Genomic DNA, 14584 nt, shown 5'->3' with positions numbered 1-14584 from the left:
AGCCACACAGCAGAACATAGATTAACATAAAGGTGTTAATTTAAGTTAAGAGCTAGTTGGGAACAAGCCAAAGCAAAGGCCAAGCTTTTATAATTAATAAAAAGTCTCGGTGTCATTATTTGGGAGCTGGTGCTCCAAAGAAAGTCCTGTTATACTAAATCACAATGTTTAATTGCATAAACACAAACAGATTCATAAATGATGAGTCAAAGTGGATTTTGTGTATGTTGTCAAGTAAAAAAATATCAATTCAATTTGGAATGAAGCTCAATGATGGAACACTTACCTAGTATGCACAAATGCCTGGGTTGTTCCCCAGTATAAGGAAAGAAAAGAGATGGGGAGGAAGGAAAAGAAAACCTCAATTCTACATGGGCAGAGGTAAATAGTACACACAGCTTTTCTTTTTGGAATGGGGCTGGAACTCAGAGCCTCATGAATCTTCAGCATGACCACTGAACCATGCCACCCACCCTCAGCTTTAAAGGTTTAAATGGCTAAGAAGATAAAAGTTTACCTATACAGGATAACACAGGTGTGTCCATCCATAGAAGCACACACTATAAAACAAAGTATTAAGTTCATCCAAAAATTAAAAATCTCTATAAGCCAAATATATAAACGTATGTTAAAAATCAGTATGTTTTATGTGAATAAAAGCAAATAATCATATTTATCATAAAGAAAATACAAAGAATAAGAGTGTAAAGTGACTGAGTGTATTTTAAAAGAAAAATAAAGCCTTCATCATAAAATAGTTTCTAATTATTTCAAACTTGCCATTCAAAAAAGTCAGAACCTGGGTGAGCTCAAGAACTTAAAATATTTAATTACACATGGTAAGATCACTTGTATTGTCTTCATTTCATTTTGGCAAAAGGACCTAGAAACTAAACGCATCGTACCTCTCAGTCAAGTTAGCACTGGTACTGTGGAAATGCCGCGAATCTAGAAAACAAAAACCGTAGAGGTAAAGTTAGCACACAAAGATCTTGTCCTGATGATAGATGTTATGACCTACAAGTGCATTGGTAAAAAAGTCAGTGCATGGCGACTCTTTAGAAAGTTTAGAAGGAGAAGAAATTAAACTGGAAATCTTTAAATTAGAGAGGAAAAAGGAAGCAACAGGAAGTAAATTTTTCATGAAGAAAGTAAACTTAATCCAGGATCTGAGTAACTGAAAACATTAGTTTTTATGCTTAGGGACAGGTGAAATATATTTATGTTCTGTCTTTAATAAATGCTTAGTTCCATGGGCCATTTTTCTGACAGTATGAAAGAAGTAATTTCTATCCAAATATTATCTGATATATATCAGTAAAATATTATCTGATAGTCTCCTGAGAATTCCTGGAAATGGATTCCTGAATAAGAAGGCCATAAGAGCTGGCTAAGAAGCCCAGGCTCTACCTCTAGTACGGGAAAAACTTCTCCAAATCAGTTCCTCAACTGTGCAATGAGGGGAGCAAATTGTTAGGTCTTTTTCAAGTGGTCAGTGATGAAGTGAACGGGCAGATACATCCTTCCTCCTCCCCGTAAGAAATGGAACCATGCTACTACAATTCCAAGGATAAGTGGGGTAGCAGAAGAATAAGTAGAAAGGGAACAATATAATTATTTCTCTATGAGACATAGTAACAAATGAAAAGTAAATATGGTAAATAAAAAGATAAATGAAAACAAAATACTATTAAAACAAAGATTTGAACTACTATTGAAAATTTTGAATCGTGCAAAGCCTTCAAGCAAAAGGTGAATGGCTTCCAATTTTTAATGTGATCGTTTATAGTTGATATCTAACTCATATATAACTAACTACTGTTACCATATAGAGAAAACACACACACACACACACACTTTATTCTGTGAGGTCAGTTTTGAGAGCCTCTGAGGTAATAATTCATAATAATGAGTAAAACTTGAATTTCAGAGAGATTTGAAGATGTTCCACAATGACATTACTGCCATTCAAAAGCCTTTAACCTCAAATCTACACTATATTTTAAATATAAAATTGTAATTTTTATTAAACAGTAAAGCAATTCTTCAGAACTTGTTTCCCTGTGCCCAGAGACTTGGGGTTCCTCCAACACTTTTACCATGTTTGGCAACAATAGCTTGGTAAGTAAGAAGTATCTGCCTCCCAGTTCCGCAGAATCTAGTTGTGAAACTATAAGCATTTTGATACTCTAGTTAGCTTTAAACGAGAGATTGGATTAAAACAGTGGCTTTACAACTTTTCCCATTCAGGAGCCTTCAATGATATAAGCACTCAATTCTCCTAAAACTTGCAGGATTGCACTGCACATTTAAGCAACTCATTAAGTTATCACTCTAGTAAACTATACAAAATAAAAGTAAAATTCTATTGCAGAAAAATACCCCCCCCCAAAAAAAAAAAACTTGGATACAAGAAACAACTACTGGTTATCTGTGGAAAATATGAAAACTAAACACATATGTGATTAGGTACCAAGAGAATCTATGGCAGCAATTCTAAGAGTTCTCAATGTTTTTATTGCTGAAAAGAATTTATTTCAGTTACTATGTTATCTTACATGTGGTTCTGGGGGAAAAAAAGCCAGATTAATTTACCACTGCTACCAAAATTAGTGCCTCTGAAATTCCTCAAGTATAGAGACTTCAAGAGTATAAGATAACATGGGTCATCTCCATGACAAAATTACAAACAGAAGAAAATAAACTGGTCATTAACTTGTTAACTATTATTGCAGATAAATAACATTTCAACCATATTTTTATTTTAAGACAAAAAATAACATGCAGGCCTATTCTATACACCTAGGAGTTTTGAGCTGCAACCACTGAACAGACATACAACAAAATGTGTTCTATGCAACAAGAATCTTGTGGAGCATAGATGGTCTTACATGTTATTATAGCTTCTTAATTATTTATTTGGGAAGTACAGTCTATCAAAGACTGGCTTGGGACTTCAAAATGTGTTAGTATTTTAAAGCTGCTTAACCAAGCTTCTTAATGTATTTGACTATTCCCTCCTCATTAATCTCACTGACATTTTTTGGACTGAAAATGGTTTGAGAAATGTTGCACACTGGACTCAAAATACTCTTGCTTCTGTATTTTTAAGATTCTAGGGAGACCAGTAATGTTCTGGGATTACAATCTGTTCCTAGTGATAAGGAAGTTTTACTGAGGTTTTGGTTTCTTAGCATAACCTATCTATTTCCTATAATACTACCAATACTTTGAATCAAAGAGATTTGAGAACAGAACACTCAAAATTTAAACCAATTTTTGCAACTTTCTGCCTCCTACAAGGGATAAAATTTAAGCATCTGATTGTTTCTTTGTCAAGCATCTTTTAATAAGTGAAAAGTCTACAAATACCAATGAGGCTACCATTTAAAACTACATAATATCTCAATGCCAAAGACACTTTCTTTTAAAAGACAATGAGAAATGGCAGCCACTTTTGTACACTGCTGTTACTTCAGGTCAGCAAGTAGAAGAACAATGATATGAACATAAGTATTAGACACTCATAATATTAGTTCTGACAACAAATCATTACTTCATAATAGAAAGTTTTCCCATAAAAATGTAAGTCCTAGAATATCTTAGAAGTCCTCTAAAATTGAAGTCAATAATAAAAGAAGTCTCAGCCACACTGCAAGTATACTAAAACTGATTTCTCAAAACATTTCATACCAGTTACTAAGAACTTACTAATTTGATCATGTAACTCACTGAGAGGAGTGCAGCATAAGATAGAGTTTAGAAAAACAAAACTGAGAGAAAAATACATAACTCTTATTTTCTAATCTATGGGATCTAATCTCATAGATTTTCTTTTTTTCAATTATAGAAAAAGATTGGAAGAGAAACTTACACTGATAGATATACCTGACCTATCTGTCCCAGAAGACAGAAAAAAAAAAAAAAAGATAATGGAAATTAAAATAAAAACAAAAAGTCTTGTAAAACTTACACTCAGTATTAAAAAGGGCAGAAGTGGGATGTGAATACAGCCCTCATGCCTGAGGTGTGTTTGGGAAAGACTCCTGTACTGGCATTGGGAGGCCACTGAAACAATCAGTATTAGTATATAACAAGAGCAAAACACTGGTCTAATCAAGATCAATTTGCAAAGGCATGTGCTCAAGGGCCTAATAGAAAATAGCATATAAGGAATATACAAGATAGCACACAAAGGGATAAAAGCCCTCAGACAATTTAGTTTATTAACAAGCCTATAGCATTTTTGTTTTATTTTGCTTCTTGTGTTTTGTTTTTCGGGACAAGGTTTCTCTGTGTAGCTCTTGCTGTCCTGCCTGAAACTCTCTTTGTAGACCAGGCTGGCCTTGAACTCAGAGAGATCTGCCTGCCTCTGCCGCTGAGATTAAAGGCATGTGCATTAAAGCCTACAGCGTTTTTAAAGTTAGCCAGACTTTGAAGAAGAGCCACTAGACACCAAATCAGCTTACTTACTATGCAACTGATCCTCCTCATCACTGGAATAAGAAGAGCCAAAAGAAAAGAGAGTTTTAGATTTAAGGAGGAGCGGAGAAATGTTGACAGAAAAGGCTTCGTGTGCTGCTGCGCTGAGAAGTAGGTTGACAGAAAGACATTAGAGCATGCAGAACATTAAAGCCAGGAAAAGAAAAAGGTACCTCCAACCTAGGTGGAAACAGAATAATGTCAATGGCCTTTGGGATCCCAGGAAAGTTTATCAAAATTAACTATTTGCTATTTACTTACTTACGTATGTATGTATATATTTACTTATTTATATTTTTCAAGATAGGGCTTCTCTCTGTGTAGCCCTGGCTGTCCTGGACTCACTTTGCAGACCAGGCTGGCCTCAAATTCACAGTGCTGCAATGAAGGGCGTGTGCCACCACTGTCCACCTAACAATGTATTTCTTTACATATTCATTTATGAGCATGAAAAGTTGTAATACAATTTAACAAATCACCTAAAAAATATGTCCTTGTTAGATTCGAAGACATGTTGCTCAGGGTTAAGTGTTTGTTGCTCTTCACACTCATCCCAAATTTCCTACCTCACTCTTACTTCTTCATAGTGTATGCAGATAATATACTGGGTCTCTTTCTATAATCTTTAAGGCAGAGCTATTCTTTGAAGATCAGACTCATTCGTTTCCTCGCTCACCTGTGTGTATGTGGACAGTCTTCAGGCAGCAGAAACCCAACAAACACAGAATGGAACACATCTTTTGGGAATCTTAAGGCCCTAAATCAAATCAGAAAAAAATGCCCTGTACCTAATGTGAAAGCTATATCAGCCTCATCAGATTACGAGGTTGAGCTCCCGCCAACGCAGTGAAATATTACTTTTACTTTGTCTGTCTGTGTGAAATAAAGAATATTCTTTCCAATAATTTCGGGTTCTTTCCCAACATGATAGAAAATGTTCTTGTTTCTAAAACTGCTTGAATCACAGTCAGAGAAAAAGACTTTGGCACTATTTTGGGTCACTGAGAACTACAGGATTCTGTGCTCATTATACAACAGGAAGTACACTGATGACTTTAATTCACATTAAAGCCACAGCACATTATCCTTACTTAACAGCTGAAGTGACTGAGGTGGCAAAGTTTTCTTTAACAGTCATTCAGTCATTCTATCTACTTATATAAAACATCAGCTAAACCATCTTAAAAAAAACTGACTGTAAACTCAGTATGATGATGTGTGCCTGCAATCTCAGAACGTGGGAGATGGAGGGCCTCATGCATGCTCAACAGGAACTGAACTCTACTGCTGAACAAGTCCAACCACCCTCAAAAAAACGCATGTGTGTGCATTTATGTTCAGGTGTGCACACACAGGACGCCAGAAGAGTCGGGTTCTCCTTGATCGTGGAGTTCATGTTTTTTAGATAGGCTAGAAGGCAGCAAGCTCTAGTGGTCTTCTTGCCTCCTCTCCCTAGAACATGCTAGGGTCACAGAAAAGCATGAGAGTATGGCTAGCTTCTTATGTAGGCACTGGGATCTAAATTCAGGTGCTCATATTACACAGCAAGAGTATCATCCTTTACACCATTCCTCTACTGTGAAAATTTGTAAGATTAAACATCCACTTAGCCAAGATGTAAGGCAGAACAACACATGAGTGAAGAATAGCTATATTAATCTCCAGGTCTTTGACTTATATTTTAAGAGGACACTGAAAAAACCTCACAGACACAGGAGCTTGTGCTTAGTTTCCAGAATACCCAGCCTTGTAGTGAAGAACATGAACATTATTCCCTTTCAGATTTAATCTCTGCATCATGACCTCACACGATAATCACTCACTGAAAATCAATTTCAAAACAGGTTCCTAGTACTAGACAGATGGCTCAATGGTTAAGAGCAATGGCTGGTCTTCCAGAAGGCTTAGGTTTGATTCCCAGCAGCCACATGGCAACTCACAGGCATCTGTGACTTCAGTTCCAGAGAGGCCAATGCCCTCTTCTGGACTCTGTGAGCACAACACGCACGTGCTGTACAGACACAGATGCAGGTAAAACATCCATACATATAAAAATAAATATTAATAATAAAAAGAAGCTTCCTGGGGGCTGGAGAGATAGCTCAGAGGTTAAGAGCACTGCTTGCTCTTCCAGAGGTCCTGAGTTCAATTCCCAGCAACCACATGGTGGCTCACAACCATCTATAATGAAATCTGGTGCCCTCTTCTGGTGTGCAAGTGTACATGCAAGCAGAACATTGTATACATAAAAAAAATAAATAACTCTTAAAAAAAAAAAAAAAGAAGCTTCCTTAAGGAACAGGTTGGTGGAAAAGATTTATACAATTACCTGCTTGTAATCTTTTATTCACTAATGTCAGGTATAGAGTCACATGGATTCCACTTTACAACCATCTGACCTGCATCTGCAGCTTTAATAGTCACTTTCAGACTTAATTCTCTTGTACTTGCTTAAGTAAAAAAGTTCTTCAATTTTGTCTCCTAAGCTTGACATTTTTGAGTGCTCAGACTGGCTTGTATTCTGTCAAGTTTAGCATGGACAGAGATCACTTGAGATATAGTTCCAGATTTAAGGAGCCTCCTGTGACATAAATACTCATTTCAACATCTGTTTTTGGATTGGATTCAGGACCCAGGAAAAGATGAGAAAAATTGAATTGTGTCTTTATTAGATCAATCTGACCAGAATTAGTTTCCTGATTTAGATAATTACAATAATATAAGAAAGAGTATCTTTGCTTTTAAGGAACATTAAATTATTTAGGGGTAAAGAAAACTACTCTCTGAAGGGGAATGATAAGGAAAGGGAGCATTCTGGAAAAATATGAATTATTGTAACATTTGGGAATTTGAGGGAAGAACACACAAATTCCTCACACTATTTTTGCCACATTTTTCTTGCTAGATAATTTTTCAGTGAGTCATTTGTACCCATTTTTGAAGTATGAAATTATTTCAAAACCACTTTTTAAAATGGTGTCATATTTATACCCCAGAATATAATGAATGTAATGTATGTATCAAAAAGATTTTTACATAGCAAGAGGAAGAGCTGAAAGCTAATCTCTACATTAGTCAGAAGAAGCAGACAAAATCTGAAAGTTAGTAAGATCCGAAGGTTAAAAAAAAATATATTGGAAAAGTGGTTAAAATGCATTCATTTTTAAAAAACAGTATACTCACTGTCCAATCCAGGATGACTGATTGTCATTAATGAGATGGATTTTGTCAATGGAGAAGAAATGGCTGATGTACAGTAATTAAATCCCTGTTGTTTAGACCTGTGGCATGTCTACGAAAAAAAAATGAAGAATGGGTTCTAAGTACATGTTCATATATTTAGACATGTGCAGAATTAACTAACCCAACCTAGTAAAGAAAGACTTGGAATGCAGTCTGCCTCTGCCGCTTAACAGTGACTCATCTAAGAAGTTACTCAGCTTCTCTAAGCCTTCCATTTGTCACCTGAAACTGATGAGTATTCACCATTCACAGTGGTTTTACATTCCTCAGGGCATCTAACAATGTTTCAAATTGAGTAAGGGCTCAGCAAGTATCTGCGGGACAAATAATCGGTAATTAACTTCACCAGAAGTAGCAGACTATATAGAGCACTGCTCCTTTGAAAATCGAAACATCTTTACAGACATGCAGTAGGATATGTGGTTACTCTGATTATAAAGAGTTGGAAACTGAGATCTGAGTAGAAAGCATTTCAAGAACATTAGCAAAGCAGCAATGCATTTGGGAAGAAGTGAAATCTGTTTTACTTCCTCTTAGATTGATTTTACATGAACACAAGGTAACTGCAATTTAGTAACTTCCTCAGCAGAGTTACCAGCAATTTAAATTCATAGCGTTTTAAAAGCCATGTATCCCAAGCAAAAGCAGAGGCTCCTTTTAACATCCCCAAAGGAATGACTGTTACTTCTGGTGATAAGGGACTCATACATCTTTCATTTTGAGACAGCTCATTCTAGTCGTCTCACAAGATGAAATCTGCCTCTTTATGACTCACATAAGTTGACAGAGAGGCACTGAAGATCTACTCCTAACATGCACCCCCGCCCCCAGTTGGGTCAAAGACTTCCGATTATTTAGAGCTTGTTCCGTGTGTAACCATGGAATCTGAAGCAAACAGTTGCTATGTTTCAAATACAACTGTGAGATCTGAAGAATGACCTCAGAGAACAGCAGAGACTTTCAAGAGGAAGTTGGCTGCAGGCAACTTGTCTAGATTAGAAAGATACATGCAACATAACACCCACTCTGAGGTTGTGCACAAGAGGAACTAAAGGTAAGATGAAAGTTCTAGGAAGACTACACACAACACAGCACAAAAAATGCCGATATTTATCTAGATGTTGACTTTATCTAGAAAGATTAAGTCAGAAAGATAGTGGTAATTAGTATCATTTACTAAAAGACAGTGTCATCTGTCAAATTTCTGGGAATATCTGTTTCAGAAAAGGTCACACAAACAGCATTAAGAAAGTTACAATATTCTCTCATTAAAACCCTACTTCTAAGTCATGGGAAGAAATAATGAGGCTAACAGCCATCACGTCTAAATGTTATGTGGCACTAGACAACTCACTTATAGGGGCTTGAAACTCACAGTTAATAGAGGGCATAAACAGGCACTTCTTGAACAGTATGGTTGAGACAAAGAACATGTTTTCTCTAGGAAATAACCTTGGGGCATGGATTTTCAAATTGCTAAATTTAATAATGGCATGCAATACACTTTAAAACTCAATTTACAATGAGCTGGTAAAAGAACAACAGAGACAGATAAAGGAAGCTATATATCCTAAATACCTTTCCAATCCTAAAACATTTGCTGTGATAGAATATTTAAGTCTGTGCAGATTAATGTATTCTTTTCTGAAAACAGTGTTTTTTAAAATTTTTTTTTTTTTTTTTTTTTTTTTTTTGGTATAGCATGTTTTGTCTGTTCATGCCTGGTGCCCCTAGAGGTCAGAAGGCAGCACTGGATCCTTGGAACTGGACTTACGGATGGCTGTGAGACACATATGTGGGTGCTAGGAATGAAATGCCAGTCCTTCGCAAGAGCAGTTAAGTATTCTTAACCACTGAGCCATTTCTCCAACCCAACTGGTGTTTTCTTAAATACTCATGTTTAATGATAAAAATGTGTTGTTGCTAGAATTGACGATATTATTTAATAAGTAAGTAATGACAGCTCTAGCTTTATACTAACAAAAAGCATAAAACAATGAGATCATATTTGGGGATACTATTCCACTACCACCCCCATTAGCAGTACATACCTATTTTAGCCTTACCTGCTGATCAAACATCCTATGATGCTGTCTCTGGTCTGGCTCCAGATGTTCTTCTGAAAGTGACATCAATGAGTCTCTTTGTTCCTCAGCACTGAAAGGGTTTCTGCGCTCACTGGAGTTTACCGAGCTCATTTCTAGAGAAGAGGATGGCTTATTTCCAACACCAGCTCCTCCTGTCAAGCCTTCCAGACTGAAACTGAACACAGAACACAAGAGTTCAGTCACTGTTCATAGATCTCAGAATGGGAGAATACAAAAATCCCTCTAACTGATATATTTATTTCAGTGTCTCTTACGCAAAGTACCTACAATGATACGGAGCAGATGAACAGCACTCAGCACCCTCCCACCAGTGGTCTTGGATGCTAAGAGACAACGCTAGACATGTTTATTTCTCTACCTCATTCAACTTATCAAAATGTTGAACCAGATACCATCATTTTCTCAGCTGGTTTTTAATATACCATACGGACAGACCATATTTATTTCATTTTTTATACATGTATATTGTCATTGATGTGGTAAAATTAATTTTTCCAAAATCTAAGTTATCTAATGCCAAATGTCACAAAACACAAGCATAAAGAGCTTTGAGAATGGAAAGTGAGTGACTTTGCTGTGTGCTCACCATACAGACCTCATAAAACTATACTCAATTATATTTTGCTTGACTCAACAACTTTCTGGGTACAGTTTTACCCAGAAAACTCTGGTTTCACTCATGAGCAATACCATTTGTGCACACCTGGCCAGATGATGGCATAGTGAGAATCATCAGCTGCAGACAGGCACATAAAGCACTAGATCATAAATGCTGAAAAAGTAAACAGGGTTTGGAATTTTAAAAGGGAGTTTGGAGGTACAGATTTTGTAGTTACTGCCTATAAGTAACAGGGGCTAAAGAGGAAGGTTAGCTGTCTACCCTCTTTGGAGTTGCTAAGTAAAATAAGCACACATTTGCTATAATTACACTGAAAGAACTTCTTTGAAAGAAGCATACAGTTGTAGTTGACTGTTCTCAGGTAGCAACCAGCTGGAATTGTATTTGGGATATATATCACATACATACATACATACATACATACATACATACATACATACATACATACACACACACAGACAGTTACTTCTGTTCTGGGAAAATTGTACAGTTAATTGCTACAATTAGTTCATATATGGCAGCCCTGAAGGGTAATTTTTTTTTTCTTCACAAGTTACTTATGAACTGAAGCTATATGTCTCTATTTTCTCTAGCAGTAAACTATTAACAAATTTGTTGTTCTTATTTCAGTATGACAACAGAAATCAAAACGAACTGCAACAAAATGTCTCTTTAGAACCCTTTTTTTTTTTTTTAGCATCAGGCATAAGAAGAAAGTTTAGCTAAGTGAAGAAATTTAGTTTTCCACTGTGAATTATCTAAAAAGCCCAAGAAAACCTGATCTATGCTCACCACAAAACTTAATCCTGAAAACATTTTAATAAGTAAATCTAGCTGCCTAACTCAAAGACAAATATGAAATGATGATGCATCTAAATTCAGAACCTCAATGTAGGACTTGAAAGTATAATAGAAACCAGGGCCTATTAGCTGCTTTGATTCACTGTTTTCTTAAGGATCTGGGAACACTGAAAGGCCAGAACAGAGACAAGGGTGTATAGCACAGATAGAAGGCTCATGCAGAAAACATGGCAGTCTATTGCTGTTTGAGACACGCGATGCAGCGGTGGGTGCTGTTCCTACGCATACTCTTGCAAGTGGGTTGGCGGCATCCATAGCGAAGGCGGCAGCAGGATACTATGCTCTCAGATATTGCAGGCTGCCCGTGTGCATTCCAGCCACAGGGAAGCCGGCCCAAAGCCAGAAGTCTTACTTTATGGTTCCTGGTTTGGTGGCTGGACATGTAATACTATACCTTCTGAAATTAAAGTCAGCATTCAGGGCAGCCGAGTATTGCACACCAGAGGGACACCAGCTCATACTGGAGATGACATCAAAGGTAGAAACAAGAAATGAAGGGAGAAAAGAGGAAATAGGTTTGGGTTATTTAGTTTAAAAAGAAAGGACATAGAAGTAGACTTATGTAATCATTAAAAATTTGGGAATGTAACACTGAAAATTTAGGAAAAGACTAGAAAAAAAAAAAACACAGGAATTTAACATTGTTCCATTGGTGTCCACTCAGACACTGTTTTGGGAAAGGTCATGTGAGCTCTTTATGGGATAACTACTCCAACTGAAACTGAAGAATGTCTTCTACTAATCCTTGGGTGAAAAGAGGACCCCACTCATGGCTTCCTCTGCAGACATTCCCAGAGAGGTGTTCCAAATTCCACTGTAATGGCCAAGTGTCTCTCTGAACTCATCCCCACTCTCACATCCCTCGACTCAGGGCAGTAACTCCTAGGCCTGCACGGAAAGGAAACACTACACATAGCTCAGAGTCCTCTCTGAGATATCAGTATTTTTTCCCATATGTTTTCATTAAGGATCCAGATAAGCCAGGAAATTTATGAATCTTATGTAATACTCAACTCATATTTCTTTAGAAGCTATTCATTAGGCTTTTCTGCTTAAGATAAAGCAAATACAACAAAGGTCATACCTTCCTTAGAGTTTTATACTGGTAAACAGACTTATCTTTCTTCAAACTCTATAGCATTAAGATAGAAATTTCTTTTATACTTTAATTTTGTATTCATTTTCCTTAAGATTTAAAAAAAAAAAACACATTCATTTGATCACCTGCTTCCTTGTTTATCCTATGCAATATAGCAGAAGATGAAACTCTAGAGTAGAAAGGTTAAACAAATACGACAGGCAGAAAGCTAACCAAATTAAATAGGAACTCTGTGACTAGAACTATACCAGAAGGCCAGGATCTTAGATTGTTTGCTTATTTGTTTGGTTCCTTAAGACACGTGCCCAAGGTCTGGTCCTAGGGCAGATGGTTTGATCAACAAGTGCTGCCACCTAAAAAAAGAAAAATACTGTTTTTTTTTTTTGGGGGGGGGGGCCCTTAAAATTCTAAGTGCCATGTTTTTGTCTTAAGCAACAACAAACACAACACAGAGCTCCTGACAGTTAAAGCAGTGCTGTAGAGTGCAGAACCACTCAGTGGGCTAACCCCAAGCTCTAAGGACTTGGTAGACAAGACTTGGGGCAGAGGAAAGGAGACCAGGAGACGGCAAGATGCCCTGATAGTTTCCTCCACTGCTGTTTCAAATAGCATGAGACATTTAACGTCTGATTAAATAACAGTGTAAGGCCTACAAAGGGAAACGGAGAAATACATAGTTTGAGGCATCTCTCATCTGGGAAGAAGGATTAGACTAACTCAAACTTATTTGTGTGAGCAGAAGTAAAATGTAATTTACAAACGTTCAAAGGTGCAGAGGTCTATTCTTTGAATTTTTTTTTTTTTTGGTCCTGGACTCCCTTTCGTAGACCAGGCTGGCCTCAAATTCACAGAGATATATCTGCCTCTGCCTCCCAAGTGCTGGCATCAAAGGTGTGGCCACTATCACCCAGTGATGTTATTAACCTTTAAACTTACAATTGGATAACTAAGTATCTGATTTCTTCCCCACCCCGCCAAACAGGGTTCCTCTGTGTAGCCCAGGCTATCCTGGAACTTGCTCTACAGACCAAGCTGGCCTCAAATTCAGAGATTCACCTGCTTCTGCCTCCCTAGTGCTAGGATTAAAAGTGTGAGCCACCCTGCTTGGCTTTGATTTCTTATTAAAAACAAAAGAAATCATTAACTGAATATACACTGCCAAATCATCATTTTTCAAAAATAAGAATAATCTCTTTGTAGAGTTTTAAATATCTTCTTAACTCTGAGACTATGAGAATGCTGTGAAAAACATATAAGATGCAGAACAGGAGAACCAAAAAAAAAAAAAAAAAAAAATAGCTCATAGGCTTCACAGGATCCAGCAAGTTGCAAATGATCTAAGCCTTCCCTGGCTACTTTCATAATTAAAGTGCATTTCTGAGAGTCTCCAAAATCGTAAGGTTCTTTGGCTTTGAAACTTAGGAAGTCCAGTTTATTTTGGAGAACAATCTTCTTTAATACTTGTTGGGATGTTTTAATTTCATAAGTTTTAAGGTTATAAGTCATGTTCTTCCTACAAAAATATTTTTCACTTCGGTTGCATTGTAAGCTCAAAGCATGGCTCTGATATGTACGGTGTGGGCTGCAGGCAGTGGCTTGTCATCCTTCACTATGTAATCAGGTGTGTGCTACAGTTAGTTCACAATGAAGAGCATTTACCAGAGAGAACAACAAATACACAGAGGTTTTAGATACTACCTATTGAGAAAGGCATTTAAGAATTTGTTCTCCTGAAGAACCCAATACCTTGACCATTTGAGGTTCATAAAAGTGTAAGAATTTAAGATCAAAATTTCCCATAAAATATGGAATTAAAGAAGGATACATTTGAAAATGATTTTTTAAATGGAAGAATGGAAGAAAACGCAATAAAAGCTCTACAAAAGTTTTTAAAACATGAAGCAATTGAGCATGTTTTAAATAAAAACAACTTCTTAGCTTAAAAATATTAGCTTCATTTTTTACTTGCTTAATAATAATAATAATAATAATAATAATAAAGCAGTTCAAAAATAGGTCTCAGCTTATGCCAGATTGCTTTCTGAAAATATTACCAGGTGGCTAGCTAACAAAAATCTTTCTTCATATTACTCAAGAATGAATTAAAAATATTTTAGAACCTATGTGTGAATAAGCACAAATGTATTTTAAGGTATTCTTTTTCTTGTCTCT

The 14584-nt window shown here is 36.5% G+C and overlaps 1 protein-coding gene across 8 annotated transcripts in view; it reads right to left on the bottom strand.

Moving 5' to 3' along the window:
• Nucleotides 1-14584, bottom strand: part of Akap13 (A-kinase anchoring protein 13) — a 279187-nt gene that overhangs the window by 59005 nt on the left and 205598 nt on the right. For 5 of the 8 annotated variants that reach the window (XM_055623428.1, XM_055623430.1, XM_055623429.1 and 2 more), the window contains 4 exons: nt 11708-11773; nt 9792-9987; nt 7666-7774; nt 906-948 (listed from right to left, as the gene is read on the bottom strand). In XM_055623428.1, the coding sequence (XP_055479403.1) occupies nt 906-948; nt 7666-7774; nt 9792-9987; nt 11708-11773 (414 nt within the window). The remainder of the gene's footprint in view (nt 1-905; nt 949-7665; nt 7775-9791; nt 9988-11707; nt 11774-14584) is intronic. The other 3 variants (XM_055623433.1, XM_055623435.1, XM_055623436.1) reach the window with 1 other exon arrangement.

Source organism: Psammomys obesus, unplaced genomic scaffold (assembly GCF_907164565.1).
Source record: "Psammomys obesus unplaced genomic scaffold, mPsaObe1.curated_primary_1811, whole genome shotgun sequence".
NCBI classification, from domain to species: Eukaryota; Metazoa; Chordata; class Mammalia; order Rodentia; family Muridae; genus Psammomys; species Psammomys obesus.
Note: the sequence above shows the minus strand (reverse complement) of the source record. Positions and strands in the feature narration are given on the sequence as shown.